General features: G+C 47.5%; 1 protein-coding gene across 1 annotated transcript in view; it reads left to right on the forward strand.

Annotated features, from left to right (window-relative positions):
* The window catches only part of SDK1 (sidekick cell adhesion molecule 1), a 985,027-nt gene that overhangs the window by 699,359 nt on the left and 264,852 nt on the right, over positions 1-20,816 (forward strand). Inside the window, exon 18 of the mRNA XM_026449463.2 lies at positions 19,730-19,877. Within this exon, the coding sequence (XP_026305248.2) occupies positions 19,730-19,877 (148 nt within the window). The remainder of the gene's footprint in view (positions 1-19,729; positions 19,878-20,816) is intronic.

The raw sequence follows: 20,816 nt of genomic DNA on the forward strand, positions 1-20,816 counted from the left end.
CCTCCACGCCGCACGTTCCTGGCGAGGTACGTACGTAGTAATGTGACTGTATAGAAGGCAAGTCAGAGAAAATCTTCAAAGAAGATGTGACGTGAGGCCTGGGCCAGACGGGCTATGAGGGGACAGCATCAGCAAGGGCCCCTCAGTGCCAGGACTCCAGGCTCGGTGGGAAACAGCTGCCCGTGAGATGGGGCTGGGGCATTGCTAGCGGCACGTATTGGTGTTACCTGGGAAAGTTCTTCCTCCTCCTTGGTGGCTCAGATCAAATATCACTTCTGCAAGTTCCATTACGCCCAGGTAGAAATGGCTTCTCCCTCCTCGGGGCTCCCATGCTGGTCTACATGCTTCCCTCTGAGCACGTGCATCATAGTTCCTGGCTTGTGTCCATCTCCTGGCAAGACTGGGAACCCCTTCAGGGCAGGCAGGGTCTGTGTGTTGGTCCTCTGTGCTGTGACACTAGCAGAGTGACTGGCACACACAGGACGGCTCTGTAGGTGTCCAGCTGCTTTATCTCACTCAGAAGGGGACAGAGAACATCGGTCACCCCTATTAGCCTCTGGCTCTCCTGAAGCTGGCTGACATTCCCAGCTCTCTTTCCTTCAGAGCCTGGAGTGTGGGTATCGTGCTGTTTAGAATCTAGAGTAGGTACCATGGTTGCCTCCTGCCTGTTCTGATTTCCACTGTGTGAAGGAAGCCCGTGACCTTGGCTGAAGCAGCCTGTGCTGCTACCAGCTGGTTGGTCCGCGTCTTCCTGCCGTGGCAAATAGGAAGAGCAGCACCGTCATCAGGGCCAATAGTCTGGTTTTTATTTTTATTAGCAACAAATGCCCTTAAGAAGCAGCTGAACATGCTGGCTCATTAGAGCCAGAAAGACCAGCTTAGCAGCAAGTGCACTAAAATGGAAATTGCACTTGGCCTACACTCAGCGTGTGCAAGTGGTCAGCACTAAATAATGCCATCTACTAGGTCTGTCCCTCCGGCTACTCGGGAGACACTCCACAGCCAGCTCCTCCCGGCAGGCTGACTGGGATGCCGTTCTCCTGGAAGCCAGGGATCCTGCAGGGGCCAAACCTATGTGATTTACTGGCCAAGGCAGACACTTGATCGCCTCTGCCCTGATGACATTCCTGCCACGGCAGACGGGCCTCTTCCGAGCTCTTTGGAGCAGAGCCTGGGGCTTGGACTGAGCCTGCATCCATGTACGGGACTCACGGTGCATCTCTGGATGGAAGATACACATGGCCCTCTGCAGGCATCCCAGGGTTTGCCTCTCTGAAAAGTTTGATGGTTCTCCTATCCCAGGTGCCTGTTTAGTAAGCCTGGGGCTCAGAGAAGGGCAGTCGTGTCCTAGGGCCTGGGTCAAGGTACCCGCCTGGTTGATTGAGGAGGGCAGAGGGTCAGGCCAGGTGGCGGATGAGGGAAGCCTGGGGGATCCCAGCATTGAGAGCGTGCAGGGATTCCTGATGGCTTGACAGTGGGGACCCTGTGACCAGGCTGAGAATTCTGTTGAATCATGAAAGCATTTGGCCCACTCTCTAAAATCCTTATCAATTATGATCAAGAATGATCTTTCTTTGAGATTCTGATGATCCCGTGGAGGGAGACTGTCAGGTAAGAATTGTGAAAGACGTTGCAGTGTGCCATAAAAAGGATTGCTGGGTGTCTCATCTAGCACCCTTCAGGGTTATCTGATTCGATAGAGATCCGCGCTTTCCATCTCTTTGGGCTACTTATCTTTGTAAATTGTAGAAATCTTATAGTAATGCACTTTGAGTAATGCAAATTTCTTTTCCAAAGAAATGCAAATAAATGTAAATTTTATCCTGTAGTATATAACTGGCTATTGCTCTGCAGATCCTGACCAGTTTTGCATCTATTTATAAATTCATTTTAGCACTATCACTATGTTGTGTGCTGTTTGCTTTCTCTTTTGATATAGTTGAAGCATCTTACTGGTTCCCTCATAAATTAATGACTTAACTAAAATCTTTGATATATGTTGATTCTATCTTTGTATTAGAGCCATTATTTTGCCATCTTAAAAATTTATTCTTTAGCATGAGTGAGTTGGTATTGCACAGTGTTAAAAATGCAGATATCCGTTTAATGCAACAGTTGCCACCAGTTTCCATGGTAACCCTGATATTTGGGAGAGGCCATCCTAGTTCTCAAACTGAGCCTACACGTGTTTTCCATGGGCTGGACAAAGGCGTCCCATGGCTGAAACAGAAGAATGGTGGCCTTTTACCAGTTATCAAGATAAATTCAGTCTTTTTCTTATGATTTTTTTTTCAATCTTAACACCTGCTCTTGTGTGTCTTGTGGTAAATGCTTGCAGGTAACAAACTTACTTATATTAAAAACTCAGAATCCTTCATTCTACTCAGTCCTACAGTTAGTTTTTTAATAAGATGAGTGTTCATAATTGTGATTTCGTATTATACCCTGTAATATTTAAATTTAATTAAAATGTAAAATACGTTTGTACTTTATTATTCAAGCTATGCATGCTGATTAATAAAAAATTTAGAAATATCTTAAAGCACAAAGAACAAAAACGATCACTACAGTCCCATGTATGTTGAAAGCCAGCCGGCACCCAAGCCCTTGGTCCCTCCCCCAGCCCTTCCTCCAGGACTTGGCTCCTTGTTTATTCCCTCTCTGTGTTCTGTGTTCAAAGCTCTCGCTCTCTCCTGGCTTCTTCTGCCACGAACGACTGAGCTCTGCTAATTACCTGCACCTCCTCGCTTCTCACTTGTTCTATCTACTCTTCTCTCCTGAAGCCGTATTGTCATTGTTCTAAAGGACAGAGCCAGTGAGCTCCACGGAGTCCACTTCCCCTCAGCTTCTCTGCAAGCGATGCTCCTGATCACTCCTCTCACGCAGACCTCTTTGTTCCCAGGACTTGGCTTACGTCTTTCTCTTCGTTCTTCCTTCTTATTCTCTCCTCTCTGTCCATTTTCTCTGACTTGTTGAAGACTCTATTTCCCCTCCTGCCCCTAAAAAGTTGGCATTCTTTTTTTTTTTTTTTTTTTTTGAGACGGAGTCTCGCTCTGTCGCCCAGGCTGGAGTGCAGTGGCCGGATCTCAGCTCACTGCAAGCTCCGCCTCCCGGGTTTACGCCATTCTCCTGCCTCAGCCTCCCGAGTAGCTGAGACTACAGGCGCCCGCCACCTCGCCCGGCTAGTTTTTTTTTGTATTTATTTTTTTTTTAGTAGAGACGGGTTTTCACCGTGTTAGCCAGGATGGTCTCGATCTCCTGACCTCGTGATCCGCCCATCTCGGCCTCCCAAAGTGCTGGGATTACAGGCTTGAGCCACTGCGCCCGGCCTGGTCTTCTTAACACACAGGCTTTTCCTAGGGATCTCATGTTTGTCCATGGTTCACCTTTGACCCACACACCGTAAGTCCTTAATGTGTGTTTCCAACCTAGACCTCTCTGCTGAGCCTCAGATTCTTGTAACCAAATGTCTTCCGGACATCTACATCTCCGTGTCCCAGGGGCTTATCAGACTCCAACTCTAAAATGGGACTCATCATCTGGCCCCAAAGTTGTTCCTCTTCCAAGTTAGAGATAATGTCAAGCCTGGGCGCAGTGGCTCACACCTGTGTTCTCAGCACTTTGGGAGGCTGAGTCAGGAGGATCACTGGAGGCCAGGAGTTTGAGACCAGCCTGGGCAACATAGCAAGACCCCATATCTACAAAAAGAAAAAATTAAAAAGTTAGCCAGGTGTGGTGGCTCATGCCTGTAATCCCAGCTACTCGGGAGGCTAAGGTGGGAGGATGGCTTCAACCCAGGAGTTCAAGGCTGCAGTGAGCTGCAATTGCACCAAGGCACTCCAGCCTGGGAGACAGAGTGAGACTTCATCTCAAAAAAAAAAAAAAAGAGAGAGAGAAATATAATGTAATTCTTGACTCCTTCACCATTAATTCTCCCCAACAAATAAATCAATACATTTTGTGGGGTTTACCTCACGCATTTTTATCAAATCCACTGCGCTGCCCTTCTTTGTTCCTGCTACCGCTGATCCTAACTGGCTGTTGCCCATCATTGTAATCCATAGATCTGGGATCCTCAAATCTACCCTCCCTCGAACCACCAGAGCAAGCTCAGTAATGCAGGAACCTGACCGAGTGATTTCCTCTGCCTGAAGCCTTCCAGAGGATCTTCAGAGGAGCCACCCCTGGGACTGGGCAGGAAGGCTTCCCTGCGCCAGCTGGTTCTGCAGCCATGGCCCAAAGCCTCGTCCCCAGCCCATGTCCTCCCTAGGTTGCCGGCCCTATTTCTTCCGTATAGAGGTTCTTATTCCCTGAAGAGGGGATTCTAGGCTTCTTAGCACGGCAGCAGCACTGTTTACTATCTGACCACCCCGTGCCTCTCCAGTTTATCTCCAGCCGCTCACCACTCTGCTTTTCTTGCTTCAGCAACAAGGCATTGTTCCAGATTCCCTGGGGACACCAGCTACTCAGTGCCACCACACCTTTGCTCACAGAGTCTGGGAATTCTCGCCCTGATCCTGCACCCTCTGCCTTTGCCTGGTCAGCTCCTACTCAGCGTCTACTTTTAGGCGTTGCCTCTGGTCTCAAGGTGCTACCCCATCTCCTCCCCTGGAGTGTCACACCCACCCCCTACCCTGGGAGCACCATTCCCATCCCCTCGGGGGTGCTGTCCTCATCTCTTTCTCTACTTTGTCCCCATCCCCTCCCCTGGGAGTGCTGACCCCAAGGCCTCTCTCCTGAGTTAACTCAGCAGTGCTAAATCCACCAATTGACAAACAACCTTGGTGGATTGGCACCAGCAAAGGCAAGACGGCAACACTAATGCAAATATCTAGAAGGAAATCATTTGAATCCTCTTTCTGCTCCAGCTGTGCAAAGATATCCTCCTGTGTCTTCATTCAGAAGGTTGAGGCTTCTGAGTTTCAGGTCTTCTGAGGGTGGTTTTAGTTTGTATTTCGACTGCTAGTATTCTTGAACCCATTCTGCCAAGTCGGTTGGCTTTGTGCACTTTCTCTGCTATGATCTGTTCATTTTCTTTGCCCCATTTATCTATCCAAGGCCTTAGGGATTTTTTTCTGTCATTTGTGACAAGGATTTTTTTTCAGTTTGCTTTTACCATTAATTTTTGTACATTACTTTGTGTCATACAGAAGTGTTTGATTTTTGTGCAGTTAAATCTATTGACATTTTCCTTTGTCACTTTATTACTTTTGTGTTTGGCCATTTCAACACTCTCAAGCCTAAAATGAGTATTCTTATAGGTTTTTGCCTTGTTTATAAAGGTTTAATTTTTAATATATTTAACTCTCTAATTTTCTGGAATATAGGTGTGTTATATACTCCAACATATGACTCCTCCTTTCTTTCAAATGATCCATTTTCCCAACATGATTTATTGAATAATCCATTTATTTATGGTGTTTCCTTCTTTGTATATTCAGAGGACCTGTTTATATAAAAGTCTGCTTGTGGATTATTTAGTTCCATTGATTCATTATCTCTTTTTCTGCCAGTTTTATAGTATTTTAATTGCTTCCAAAATGTGTTTTAATAACTGATAAAGCAACTCTCTTCAACTTTTCAGAATTTTGTTATTACTTGCCATCATTTATTCTTCCAGAAAAAACTGAAATTATTTTGTTTCAAAAGTAGTCCCGTTGAATTTTTAATCATGTTAAACCTATGAATTGTTTTATGAGAAGTGACTTCTAAGTAATTCTGTTTTTCCATCCAGAAAATAATATGCGTCCCTATTTATTCAGCTGTTTGGTGAGGTTTGCAAGTTTATACCCATAGACTGTATACTTTTTTGTCAAGGTTGTCCTGAGATTTTGTCTCGTTGCTCTTATAAATAGCAATTTTTCCCCATTTCATCTTCTAATTAGTTATTGTCCTGAGATTTTGTCTCGTTGCTCTTATAAATAGCAATTTTTCCCCATTTCATCTTCTAATTAGTTATTGTAGGAACATAGGAAAACTACTGATGTTTCGGTATTTTTTTTCCATTCAGCCATATTCCATATTCCTTTATTATTCTAATGATTTTTCCATTGCTCTTCTTTGCTTTCAAGGTAGACAATCATATCTTTTCCAAATAATAAAAATATATTGTTTTCTTTTTGTTTTTCCTATCTTACTGTGTTGGTCAGAATAATTTTAAATAATTGGCATAGTAACGTCTCTTGTGTTTTTCCTTATCTTAGTGGAATGTCTACTAGGATTTTACTGTTATGTGTGATATTGATTGTTTTTTGTTGAGATATAATTTGTATGTAACAAAATGCAGAGACCTGAAGGGAGTTTTGACAAATATATACAGCCATATAGCCCACACCTCAAACAAAATACAAGTCATTTACAACATGCCAGAAAGTTCTGTGCGGCCCTTTCTCGTCAGTCTAACCCTTTCTTCTGACTTCTGTCACCATAGATTAGGTTTGCCTGTTTTTGAACTTATAGGAAGTTGTTAACGGGCTCTTTGGGGTGTCGCTTTTCTAGCCGGAATCCTCTGTGACTGGTGGCGCTTTTGTCCGAGTTCTCATCCTGTATCCAGGAAGAATGAGGTTCACAGACAAATGGAGGGTGAGGAAGATAAAGAGGAGCTTTACTGAGTGTCAGGACAGCCCAGAGGAGCCCCGCAGTAGGTGGCTGCTCTCTGTAGGCAGGTCGTCCCGTCATCTGTGCAGTTCTCAGCAGAGAGAAGGTCTGGAGTGGGTGGCTCCTCTGCTGGCAGCTCATCCCAACGAGTGTTCAGCTTTCAGCAGAGAGAAGGCCCTGGAGAGAGGAGTAGTTTCTCTCTGCAGCTGCTTGTCCCAGCGTCTGCAGCTCTCAGCAGAGAGAAGGCCCTGGAGAGGTTGTTCCGATGTCTGCAGCTCCCAGCAGAGGGTAGCTCCTCTTTACAGCTGGTCCTCTTGTCTGCTCAGCTCTGGCTGAGCCCAGGGTTTTTAGAGTCTTCATAGGGGAGGAAGTGCATGCCGACTGGTCAATGGACGATCATGAGTGGGCCCGGAAAAGGCACCACAAGTTCCCACTCCAGCCAGGGGGACTGGCATCCCTGCCCTCAGCCTCCAGGCCCTCAGTGGCCCAAAGGTGGGGCCTCACCGGAGACCCGCCTTCTTCTGCCCAGGAGTCTGTCTGCCTCTTGCTGCCATTTATGGCACTCATGTTCGCCCTGACTTTGCTCCCAGATCAGAGGGGGCGCCAACAGCAGAGAGAAGCCAGGCAGTGAGAGCAGGCATTTCCAAGCCTGCAAAGGCAGGGGGATCTTCCTGGGCCCCCCAGGAGTGCAAGAATGCCTGAATCTGCAGCCGCAGGTTTTGGCAGCTGCAGCTGTGCCCAAAAGGGCAGGGATCCTGCCTGCTCCCAGCCCTCCAAGAGCACAAGGAGGCTTGGATCTGCAGCCATGACTTGGGCAGGGCTCCTGCGTGCTCCATGGAGTGGGAGGCCCAGGTCTGCAGCCACAGTTTGAGCAGCTGCAGAGGCACCCAGGGAGCTCCCGCCCCAAAGGGGCAGAGCTTCCACTTGTCCCCCGCTCCTATCAGCTCCTTGGAGCGAGCAGCCCCAGCAGTGCCTCCATGCAACAGCTGGCGTGATGGCAAGAGCAGGCTGTCCAGAGCAGCTGGCTGCTGCCATCAAAATGAACATGATATTGACTGGAATGAGCAGTTTTGTTTATCATGTAATACATTCCTTCCATTTCCACTTCTTAGGATTTTTTAAAAATTGTGTAGGGAAATGTTTTATTCCTAAGCAAATTATTCTTAAAATCACAAAATATTACATTTAGAAATAGCCCCTAGATTTATGTAAGAGAATTCATTCAGTATATGAATATGCTTCAGGCTCTTGGGAATTCATGCATTCCCCGGACAGGTTTCAGAGCTGAGGCTCTGAGGGATGTGGTCCTCATTTATGACTCTAGGTTCCCAAGTCTCAAACCTGAAATAATGTACTTTTCCTTAACTCAGGAAGAAGCACTGTTTTCTATGAATTAGGGGTTAATCCCATGTTTTCTAATCTTCATGTTTTCTAACAACGTGCAGGAGTTACAACACCCCCGTATCTTCTGCATCACTCACTGTCTTCCACCTGGAGTTCCACGCAGTCGGCGTTTCCGCTGCCTAGGGAGTGCTGGTTTCTCTGGATGAACGTGGGAGCTTCCTTTTCCAAGGGTGCCATCCATGTGTCCCTTTATGCCTTCCGGGAAGCCCAAAGCTAACTGAGTGTCTAACTGAAGTACCTCAGTCATTCCAATTGCTTAGAACATCTCTTTGCATTCTTCTCCTTTATGAATTTGATTTTGTTTTTGTTTATATTTATGTCATCGTGTCACCCAATTTTATGCAGATTTTCACTTTAGAAGATCCTTAAGCTCTCTTTAAAGGTAGGAGATATCGCTCTCCAAACACACACGCACACTCACACGCACACACGCACACACACACATATCATGTAACCATACTTTAAGGGCAGGCTCATGTGAAACGAGCCATCAACCTTTTTTCTCTCCTTTATTTTCTTTCTCCCCATCCCCTTGGGTATAGAGCACAGTCACTTCCGGCAAGTCTGCAAATCCTGAATCCACTCCCTCGTGACAGCGTTAGACACCAGGAGGTACCAGGAAGAGCGTGAGGTCCATTTTCGAGGCAAAGAACACTCACAAAATTAAATCACAAATCCAAGAACGTATGAGGGGTGTCGGGTAGTATGTGATTGCTTGCCAGGAAAGTGGAACTGAGAATCAGGACCCTCAAGGAAGGGGGGTTCCCTGTGGGCAGGCGTGGGCTGAGGCCCTTGGAGGTGGGCCTTGAGCAGAATGTTGGAACGGGCAGTATTCCGATGCCCTGGTGCCTCGAGGGTGCTGGTGGCCAAGGACTCCGAGGCTTGGATGCAGGGCAGCAAAATGGGAGTTCAGGAAATTTCCCAGTGAGTGAATTAGTAAGAGCAGAAGGATCTTTGAGCAGGAGAAGCTAGAGGCTGAAATGGACTACTTTTTAAAAAACCATTTTCTAAATAATAATGTATTTTTAAGTATAAAGTAACACATGCTCATTGAAGCTGAAGAAATAGTGGACGCTGTACAAAGGAAGAGTTCTTATCTCCCCCCACCATGAGGGAGCACTGCTAGCAGCCTCGGGTGCATCATTCTTCGCTGGAAAGGACACCTGCGAGGGACAGAGAGGGACCAAATGATGCCAGACCCGAGTCTCATACAACAAAGAGCTGCACAAAGCCAGGAGCTAGGGAAGGTGGTGTGAAAGCAAGTTTTTAGCAAGATTAACCTGGCAGTGGCCTACAGGGAGCTGTGTGTGAGGCTCAGAGAGTGGAGGGGAGCAGGAAGCTGAGGGCCTGGAGCAGGAAGGTGGCCATTTCTGAATTGCTGATGGGATTTCCCTGGGAAGGAGGGGGCCCAAGATGGCCTAGAGCCCCAGGCCCGGACCTGGAAGCAGGAGGTCCGCTGAGGAAACCGGTCTGGGAAGAGCATCCACGAGCTTGACTGGAGCATGCTGAGGCTGAGATGATGTTCTGGGGTTCAGGTTGCAGTATCCTCTGGACAGCTTGTCCCTCCTCCACCATGGAACATTCGGGTACCCACAGCAGCCTGCTGCTTTTCTGTGCCTCTCTGCCTCTGCTTTCTGAAGCACAGCTTGGTTTTGTCAGCTGCTGGGCCAAGACTAGCTTTTGGAGCACGTTCTCCGAGGCCCAGTGCCTCTCCCAAGCCCCTCCCCAGCGCCTTTGTGGGAGGGGCTCTTCCTCCACAAAGAGAATCTCTGAGCTGCATGGCTGGGTTCGTTCTTTCTCTGCCACAGGTGCCTTTTCATGTAGGGAACCCGTCAGCCGTCTCCACGCCGCTCTCCATGAAAGCTGCTCCTGGCTGTCACCGCACAATCTGTTCAACATCTCCATCCCCTGTTGCTATTATGGACTTAAAAGCTGATAGGCTTTGTGCTGTTTTGCTTTGCCAACATGGCAAAGAGACTTTGTTCTTCATGCTTCAAATCATTTTAATGCTGTCTTTGAAACACACCTCACACAGGCATTTTCTAACGGCCTCAGACTTGTTGGGGAGTGTTTCATATTTTAGCTCGTCTTTCTTTGGGCTTTTGCATATTAAGCCTTGCATGCATAGCATTTGTCCCCATTTTAATAAATGCATACCTGGGGAGACAGAACCTGTCACAGGTGTTTATGAAGAGGGGACAGTGACTGTGTTGGGGGCCCAGAGGGGGCTGAGGTCTGCTTCTGAGTTCACTTCCTGCCCTCACGCAAGATGAGGTGGGGGTCAGAGAGCCCAGGGTGGCTCCCACATCCTTGGTTGGTCCTCACCTTCTGGAATCCTCTGGCCCGGGCTGTCCCACAGGATGCCGTAACTTCCTGCGCAGGAGTGCCTGTGGTGACCGCACGGTGCAGAATACAGCATGGCTCCCACAGCTTGAGCTCCAGGAGGCCGGGCTAGCTTCCATCCGGAGAGGGCCCCCTGCTCCACCCACTGCCTGCCAGCCATCTCCAGCCTGTCACAGGGTTTGCCACCATCGGGATAGGTCTCCCACTCAAGGTCGAGTTCCCCAAGCTTCTGGATGTGTCCAGTCACCATTTCCAACCTCCTGCCCCTTCTCTGGAGGGAATGGCTTCTCCAGCACATCGGCCGACACCTCCCAGTGAGCGTATGTCTCCCCTTGGGTCCAGGCCAAAGTCTGGCCTCGGTGGGCCACCTTTGGTGTCTTGACCTGAGGCTCTGGATGAGAGCAGTCTATGGCCTCAAAGCCGGTTCTGGGATCATTCTGGCTGCATCCTTTAGCTGGGGGTCTCATGTATTTCTAAATATCTCAGCTCTTTAGTTCTTAACTTTTTAAGGCAAAAACTTGGTGCATTTTAATCCTGATCTCGCAGACCTTTATGGTTTCTCTGAAGACATATACAACAGAGAAGGCCTTCCCAAAAAGGATATCAAAATGTATCCTGTTCACTCTTTGGTGTTTTGTTTTAAGTAGAAAGTATCCATCTACTTCCAACTGTTTCTTCCCCCTGTTCTATGAAGTCTTTGTCTGGCCTAAGCCTCTTTCTTTCTCAAGCATCCTTAGTGGTTTATCCCTGTCACTGCTGTGGCCTCCATCTTCTCTTCTAGGGTTGCCACGAACAGGTCCGTTTCACAATGTTCTTTTCAAATTGTGTTTGTCTTAGTTGTGTTTCATGCCTCAACAGAGTCACATTCATCCGGGGGCCCTCGCAGTCCCCTTGCAGGAGTACAGTCTGTTCCACACATGTATTTAGCAGCTTAAGCTTGGAATTCTACAGTGCCACTAAAAATTATGTTCCTTTTGTCATTGTAAGAGTTTTTAACTAGAATCCTGCAGAAAATGCTTTGTGTAACCTTTGCATAACTAGTTATTATCTATGCTTCTCTCTTAATGCCCAGATGAGCTCTGACTAGACCAAGAGAAGCTTTTTTCGTAGCCCTGGCTGTGCCTGTCTCTGAGCCCAGGCTCCAGCCTGGAGGGGTGCGTGGCTCAGAGTGGGAATGGATTCTGAAGCCTCACCCCAAGCAGTTTAACTGCATGGAGGCTGAAATTCTTTGTTGTCTGGGCTTTCAAAAACTGTGTTATTTCTGTTCATGTGACGACAGTAATTTGAGGGCACTTTCACATAGAGGAGGAAATGTCATTCCTTCCACCAAACTAATCTCAGTAACTCACTGAGCTGAACACCAAGATATAGGTCGGAGTCTCCAAAAACGTGACAGTAATTACCCAAAGCACTGAACAACGATAAGAATGCTTTAAAAAACAAGAACTGCAGTAGGGACCTATGCTTGTTTCATTTCAGCTCCTTCCCATACTCTTTATTTTCCAAAATTTTTAAGTGAACTTGTATTATTCTTTGTGGTATATATAATGTACATACATAAACAAATACATATACACACAAAATATACATAAAATTTGCCTTTTTTATCACTTTTATGATGGAAAAAAATGTGGTCTGGGAGATGGATATCTGGTTCTCAGGGATGGATCCAGGTTTTGTTGTGTAAGTTTGGAGCTCTTGTTAAGAAAAATAATACAACATTGAAAGAGCCTCTGCTAGGACACAGGGAGGGCCCGATGCGATGGGAGCCAAGAGCTCCGGGTCGCTCTGTGCATCCTTCTTCTGGAGTTGGCATGAGCCTCCTTCCTGGAGGGCACTGGCACTGCTGTTTGCAACTTATGGAGCCCCAGCCCTTTGCTGCTGCTCCACCCCATGGACATCAGGCCCCCCAACACTGAGGAGTTCAGCATGAGCCATGTCTGGGACACCTCATCCTTCATCCTCCCGGCTCTAGCCTCAGGAGGGATCCAAGTGACTTTAACCTCAGCTCTCTGACAGCCCTCACTCTTGTGTGCCTGGGCACACGCGTGTGGACACACACACACGGATCTGCTCTTCTCATGCGAAACACATGACCTTCCACTGCAGGGTCCACACAGGGCCTCCTAACCCGCCACTCCCCTGCCTGGCTCCGGACCAACCATTCATGATAGGTCTTTATTTTTTCTTACTAAACTTTGTATTTTAGAGCAGTTTGGAGTGTACAGAACTGTTGCAAAGATGGATCCCTCACTCAGCTTCCCCCGTGACACTAGTGTGGTGCCTTTGTCACAGTCAGTGAGCCCACAGTGACGCCTTATTATTCCCTGCAGTCACTGCCCCCTTCCGAGCTCCGCAGTCTCTCCCTGATGATGTCTCTCACGCTCTGCTGCAGGATCCCATCCAGGATCTGTTTTGTAGAACGTCGCTTAATCAGGATTTGTCTGATGTTCTTCTCGTAGCTAGACCGGGGTTACGAGGCTTTGGGAAGAAGACCAGGGAGGTGAAGTGCCATTCTCATCACATCAGGTCAAGGGTGGACCCTGTCAACATGATTCATCACTGACAATACTTGATGGACCTTCCAGACGTGGGGAATTTAACCTGATCTCTGCCTAGGGCTAGCTCAGCAGCACCTGTCTTGAGTGTGCAGTGCCACCGTAAGGAATGCAGCCTGCTTATGCTCGGTGTCTAGAGAGACAGTCTGTTGTGGTGGAGGGGAGCCTCTGATTTAGCACGAAGCCTCCTCTCTTAGCTCCATGGCGGGGGACCTCGTGGGCATTGCTCCAAGAGAAGCTCATTTTCTCCTTCATCTCTGTGACCAAGCCCTTAACTTCCCAGCTTTAAATCCTAGGCAACCGTGAGACGTGGAGTTTGCACAAGGAGCATTAATGGTGAGTGGAGAGACCCTGAGCCTTCACTCCATCCGTTTATCATGTGGAAATGAAGATCATCGTATCCCCTTCAAGGTTACTGTGAAGGTTGACCGTGGACATCAACAGGCATCAACAGTAGCTCCAACAGAGTGGGTGCTTTTGTTCCACAAACATGTTGAGCTCCTACTGTGCGTCAGGCACTCTTCTAGTTGCTGAGGACCAAACAGGGAATAAAATAGATCCCAAGGGAGCTTAGCCAGTGGATAATTCTTTAAATGGATCACCATGATTATTATAAGCTAAAATATATTTCAGGAGATTCAATATGCAAACTGTTGTAGCAAAAACAGTAGTAGAATTCGAATTAGAAAAATAATAAATTTGCACCTAATTTTTCCACTTAACTGTGACCTGGGGGAACTATCCTTGTTTTAATGAAAGCCTGTTCATTCTCATTCATATAAAAAGGCAAAGTAAAGCATCAACCAAATTACATTTTTCACCCACCAGTAGACAATGACAATAGTTATAAAACGCTCCATGCTGGCAATGCCGTGACAAAAATAGTCACTTTCTAAGAACTTTTTATTATTAAAAGTACTAAATACACACAAAAATATAGCTCCAACAACCAATAGCATTTTAACCATATGTATTTCATCTGTTCCTCACTTTTATTTTGCTAGAGTGTTTTAAAGGAAATTCCAGAAATTATGTCATTTCATCCCTAAGTGATCAGTAAGCAGCTCAAAAAGTTGATCACACCTAACAAAGTTAATAGTAGTCCTTAATATCACCTGCTATTCACTCTATATTTAACTTTTCTAAGTGTCTGAAAAGAAAGGTCTTTTTACACTTGAATCAGAGTCCGAACAAGGTCCATCCGTCGCACTGGTTGTTCTGTGTCTCAGTGTCTCTTCATCCACAAAACCCCCGCCTACCTCCCCACTTCCGGCCTGGGCAGAGGCCATGACAGTTGTCCTGTAGAAGGCCCCAGGTCCTAGATTAAGATTCTGGTGATTCTGGTGTTTAATTGGTTCCTGCACCTTTTTTTTTTTTTTTTTTTTTGTTTTTTTTTTTTTGAGTCTTGCTCTGTCACCAGGCTGGAGTGCAGTGGCGCGATCTCGGCTCACTGCAACCTCCACCTCCCGAGTTCAAGTGATTCTCCTGCCTCAGCCTCCCGAGTAGCTGGGACTACAGGTGCCCGCCACCTCGCCCGGCTAGTTTTTTGTATTTTTTAGTAGAGACGGGGTTTCACCGTGTTAGCCAGGATGGTCTCGATCTCCTGACCTCGTGATCCGCCTGTCTCGGCCTCCCAAAGTGCTGGGATTACAGGTGTGAGCCACCGCGCCCAGCTGGGAATGATCTTTTTTATTGGAAAAAACTTCGAGTACATTTTCAAAGACTGGAAACCACCAGCTTTTTAACCAACAGCTAAAGTGGAGTCATGATTCTTTCCTCACGATTCTGGGCCTTACCACTGAGAAAACCAAAGTGTAGTGATGCCCTCTGTAGAACGGAGCCTGGCCGGGGACGTGTAAAATCCCTCAGTCTTCTAGATCAGAGAGTCCCTGAAGGGGAAGAAAATAGGTATTAAACTTTTTTGGGATGGTTTCCTTTATCAAAAGGCTCTTCTGCCCCCCAGCCTCCAAGAGAAGCATCCCATGGCCCTCTTCTGTGAGCACTGGTTGTGGGAGGACCCTTTTAAAGGGATGTTGCTTATTGATTGTCAGGAACAGACTTGCTATTTAAATTTTAACAGTTCTCAGCAAGCTTGCAATTCCAGAGCTGGTGAATGAGCAAATCCTTCCCAAACCAATTTTCTTTTCTTTTTTTTTTTTTTTTAAACAAATCAGGGTGCTCAGAGATGGATCGGGTTCATTTGTATTAGTTTTCACTTTAATCTCTCTTCCTGCCAAACCTTTTATCTTCTAGTGGAAGAGGAGAAAGAATAAATAAAGAATCCTATAGTTGCAGCAGGACTGAGCAGAGCCCGGAGGTGCAGAGGAAATTAATAGGCCCTGTTGTCAAATCAAACCGGGCAGCAGACTCTGGACCCTGAGGCTGGGGCTCTGGACTTCCAGGAGCTGTTTACACTTGAGTGAAAAAACAGCCAGGATCAGGCAGGGCCAGGCTGGTGAGATGGGGCCGAGGGCAGGAAGACGGCGTCTCCAGCCTTGCTCTGCCTCTCCCGCAGTCTGATTAATCGCCTCAGTCACCTGGTTACAACAGTTGTCCTCTGGACTGTCTCTGTCTGAAACGACATTTGTTCACTGTGCCTGACCGAGCAGGTGAATGGCTCACTTCTAGACACTGTGATGTCTGAAGGAAGAAAGGGGGGAAGAAGACCTTTACTGAGTCCAGTGTCAGTCAAGCTTCCTGCAGGAAAAGATGGCGTTCCTGAGTGAGAGCAATCAAGGATGGAAGTTGTAGAAAGGGAATGCTTGCAGAGATGCGGGCAGAGGGGAGCTGTTACCTGGGGCTGGTAGCCTCAGAGCGGGTTTCACTCGTAGGTCAAAGAGCCCAAGGCAGTTACAGAACCCCGGAAGGAGAGACTATGTAGGGCCACGGCTTGGAAAAGAGGAGGACCCTTTGGATGAAGGACCCAGGTGGCCCCAGGCAGCCTCCCAGTGTGGAAGGAAGGGCCTTAAATTTGCTCCCCTTGTCTATGGGAAGCCTAAGGGCAGGATTCCTTAGGGCAGAGCTGGGTAGGGAGGGTGGAGCTTGGATCTAGGGAGAGGGAGGTACCCTGGGCCAAGCTTACAGCTAGATGCTTTCAATGTATGTTATTTCATACTCGGGAGCGTCTTGGGGATTATAGGTTATCCCCCCATCTTTTCATCATTTGTATTGATTGATTGATTGAGATGGAGTTTCGCTCTCGTCGCCCAGGCTGCAGTGCAGTGGCGCGATCGCAGCTCACTGCAACTTCTGCCTCTCGGGTTTAAGCAATTCTCTGCCCCAGCCTCCCGAGTAGCTGGGATTACAGGCACCTGCCACCAGGCCCAGGTAAATTTTTGTATTTTTAGTAAAGATAGGGTTCACCATCTTGGCCAGGCTGGTCTTGAACTCCTGACCTCGTGATCCACCCGCCTTGGCCTCCCAAAGTGCTGGGATTACAGGCATGAATACACATTAAGAAAACACCAAGTTCACCGTTTCTAAGCGCACAGTTCAGTGGCATTAAACACGTTCACACTGTTTTGCCACCGTCACCACCATCCTTCTCTAGAGCTCTTTTCATGTTGCAAAATTTCTGCCCCACTAAACAATAACTCCCCATTTCTCCTTCCCCTACTCCTACTTTCTGTCTCTGTGAATTTAACTGTTCTAGATGTCTCATACAAGTGGAATCATACAGCTTTTGTCTTTTTGTGACTTATTTCACATCGTATACTGTGCTCAAGGTTCATCCATGTTCTGACATTGGTCCTAATTTCCTTCATTTAAAAAGCTGAATAGTAGTCATTGTATGAGCAGATCGCATTCTGTTTACCCATTCATCCATCAGTGGGCAGTTGGGTTTGCTAGCAATAATGCTCAAAATCCTAAGGAAATTGAACACTCGAACAAAGGATTCTTAGCAAAGCAATTTTACTTCTGCGCAGAGGGGTGCCTCCTTGGCCGGTCGTCGTGAGAGCATACCTGAACAAAGGCATGAGAGCCTTTATTCCTGACGCGAGTCCTGCCCATGTACCCTTTCCCCATTGGCTGGGGCCGGGTTGTACAATCTAAACTAATCCCGGTTGGCTAAACTTTTGATTTTTTTAGATAAGGTGGGCACGTGAAAGAAAGCAGAGAGGAAAGAGGAAAGGGGGAGCTCTATAATGAGCTAGAAAGTGAGTCCTCTTTGCAAATAAGGAAAGGAATGTGAGCTGGTACTGATAATGCCTGGTACTGTGGCGTGCCCGGGCATCTAACAAAGGCAAAAAGGAAAAAAAGGGAAAAGGCAGCTGGGTGGGGGGTACGATAAATTAAAGAATAAAAGATTGATCGAGTTCTTTGAAGAGAAACCTCATCATAGCCCGCAGGTTGCTTCTACCTTTTGGCTACTGTGAATAAGGCTACTGTGAACACAGGTGTGCACGTATCTCTTCGAACCCCTCCTTTCAGTTCCTTTGGGTGTATAATCCAAAGCAGAATTGCTGGATTATATGGTAATTCTGTCTGAATTTTTTTGAGGAGCCACCATACTGTTTTCTGTAGCAGCTACCCCATTTTACATGTGCAACAACAGTGCAATGGAGTGGAATTTCTCCACATCCTTCCCAACACCTGTTATTTTCTGTTTGTGTGTGTGTGTGTTTTTAGTAATAGCCACCCTAGTGGATGTTAGATGCAATATCATTGCGGTTCTGAGTTATCCACTGTTTTCACAGGAGTTCAAACAAAACTGAACACCCTTAAGTGGGAGAGCTCGTCGTCAGCTGTGGTCTCCATGCTTCTTTCTTCTACATACCAGTTCTCGTCAGAATGAGAATGGTATTTCCATGGAAGCTGGACTTGGCACGAAGGGGCCCTGCCTTCTACCAATCGAGTCCGGTTGCCCTGATACTGGGAAAGACCTTTCGTCTTCCACATTGACAAATGGCTGTTTTCCGTAAGGGAGACTGCTTGGCAAACCAGATCACCACGAGCTGCGTGGTGCCAGTGGAAGGATTTCAGGCTCCCAGAGCGAAAAGGGAAGTTACTGTGAGTTCTTCTGTAGGTAACTGGGAATGCACACGTTTTGTTTTTAAAGGCGATACACAGAGAGGGAGATCCTCATCAGCTGCCCATTATCCATGTCACTGGAAATCAAAAGCCAAGACCACTGAAATGCCCAGCTGGTGGCGAAGACTGCATTCCCAGTAACCCATTTTTGGAAGTAGCTTTATTTGAAATAATTAAAAAGATTCCATCTTCATAGCCAACTGGCTTCATGCTTCAGAGCAGCTTAACTTTGTGTTAAGGAATTCAGTGAGCAGATTCTGAATTAGTGATAGACATCTCTGTGTGAGGCCACAGAAGTTGCCTTTGAGAGTCTCATTTTCATTTTGGAGCAATTTATGGCCACTGCTTGTGATCGGTAAGGAGCTGGAGTGCATTTCTGATGAGCTCGCAGGCGCGGACTCACGAATCCCCGCGGTTCGAGCTGTAGGTTTTTGGCATAGCGGCTGGGATTTTATGTGTAAATGTTGACATGCAGCTGGTACTGTCTACAGGCTCCGCCTAGCCCAGCACCATGGTAGAAAGCGTGTGCCACCTCTTTCTGACCATCTCTGACGGGGTGAAAGGGACCTTAGCACCACCTCAGGTCAGTGAGACAGCTCGATTTCCAAAAGAATTTCCCCCACCCAGGTCTTACTTCACTAATAACTTGAAAATTCAGTTCAGGCATCATCGCAATTCAGAATAGAAACCGACAGTGGATGCTGGAAGTCACTGCCAAGACCTTGTTCATTCCAGGGCATCACTCTACAAAATGATTGGGCTGAAAAGCATGTTTAAACTCTGCAAAAAAAAAAAAAAAAAAAAAGTACACACACACAAGGGTGTAGGATCTCCAGCAGAATCTTCAGAAGCCTTGCCGGCGAGAGCACATTTGGCTGGCAGAGTCGCTCTTGCACACCTGCTGGAAGGCTGGGTGGGAAAGATATTCTAAACTCGCTGTGAATTTCATTACGTCTCTCTCCAGCCAAAGCCACTCAGGGGTGTGGTGGCGTAATGGGTCTGCCACGCAGATGGGCTACGAAATACACAGCCCATCTGTCTTTATCGTGCTCATTTCCTCTTTTATTAAAATGTTAATATAGTTTTTATTTATCATTCAGTGACATGTGCAGCATCCTTTTCTGGGAGACAAATCTGCAATCTGCCTAACCACGTGAGCCGACAGAGAACTTTCTCCCCTTACATACCGAACACAGGAATTAGGGACGTTTTGGTTCCTTTTAAACCGCCACATGAGCCGGGTGCAGTGGCTCAAGCCTGTAATCCCAGCACTTTGGGAGGCCGAGACGGGCGGATCACGAGGTCAGGAGATCGAAACCATCCTGGCTAACACGGTGAAACGCCGTCTCTACTAAAAATACAAAAAACTAGCCGGGCGACGTGACGGGCGCTTGTAGTCCCAGCTACTCGGGAGGCTGAGGCAGGAGAATGGCCTAAATCCGGGAGGCGGAGCTTGCAGTGAGCTGAGATCTGGCCACTGCACTCCAGCCTGGGCGACAGAGCAAGACTCCGTCTCAAAAAAAAAAAAAAAACCACCACATGCAGGTTGCACAAAATAATCCCTTTGCTCGCTGATGGCGGCATGGGTGGGGGGAAGTTTCCTTTCTGGCTTGCAGATTACTAGCCACATGACTGGAGCCTCCGTTTCCACACCTGCTCAATGGGATAAGTATTCCTTCTCCTAGTGCTGTCCTGCTAAGCAAATGAGATGTTCCCTGAGAAGGCCTTGGCATTCACCTCTTATTATTCAGACATGCACTGCTGTGGGCTTGAATTTGTTTTCTTCATTCTTTCAGACTCTCCGTGGAAAGTGCATCTGTCAAACGTTGGCCCCGAGATGACAGGCGTCACCGTGAGCGGCCTGACTCCGGCTCGCACCTATCAATTCCGGGTGTGCGCAGTGAATGAAGTGGGCAGGGGCCAGTACAGCGCTGAGACAAGCAGGTGCGTGAATCCCACCCCAGGTGGGGGCGCAGAACAGCCAGGGGCCTGAACGCCAAACAGAAGCATCACAACAGGTGGTGGAATTGATCACAGCAACCCACTGGCCTCCCTCAGGGAGACCGCCCAAGACGCGAGCAGAAAAGCCTGTCACAAAGAGGGAAACACCATCCCACGCAGGCTTAGCTGGGCCTTCCTTCATTGCTGTGAGGCTGGTTTCTTGGATTTTTCCTGTGGCGACCTGGCTGTGCCTACGTAAATTGCTCCTGACAGCACAGCCTTCTGTACACAGGAAATTAAGAGCTTATATGTTTTCCACGTCCTTTGCCCACCCCACTGCCGGATGGAAGCTGGGGTCACAGTCTTAACAAGTCAACACCTAGCGTGCTGTAAGGAAAGCCGAAGACTCCTCTGTCTCTGCAGAGGCTTTGCGTTTCTGAGCGGTCTTCATGCTCTCCCATCCCTGTGAGGGCTGCCTCTGAAAAGGTCTCATTCGGAGGTGACATGGGAAAACAGCTTCATCACATTTCAGCACGCCCTCCCCAACCAACCTGAGCTTTCAGTGGGCTTGACTTGTAGAACAACTGAGCTCTAAATCCTTTTCTTCCCTCAAAACGTGGGAGTTTCATATGAGAAATACTGAAAGAGCCAAAGAAAACAGTTTGGGAGGAGTCTGAGACGGCGGGCCCAGGAGCGGACGCATTCAGGCTTACAGTCTTTCTAAAGGGCTGAGGTGCTGGGGCTATTCACACAGAACAAAGTCACCTCCGTGCCTTTCTCACTGCTTGGTTAACTGATTTTCTGCTATGTTGATTTGTGGTAACTCTTTCTCCTGTCCTTTCGGTTTCATCGGCTGTGCTTTTCTTGAAACCCGATTTTCATGAGTAGTCAGACTCAAGATTCAGCAAAATAGATGAAATGCCAAGGGGCCCCCACTGTTTC

This window comes from Piliocolobus tephrosceles, chromosome 8, assembly GCF_002776525.5.
Source record: "Piliocolobus tephrosceles isolate RC106 chromosome 8, ASM277652v3, whole genome shotgun sequence".
NCBI classification, from domain to species: domain Eukaryota; kingdom Metazoa; phylum Chordata; class Mammalia; order Primates; family Cercopithecidae; genus Piliocolobus; species Piliocolobus tephrosceles.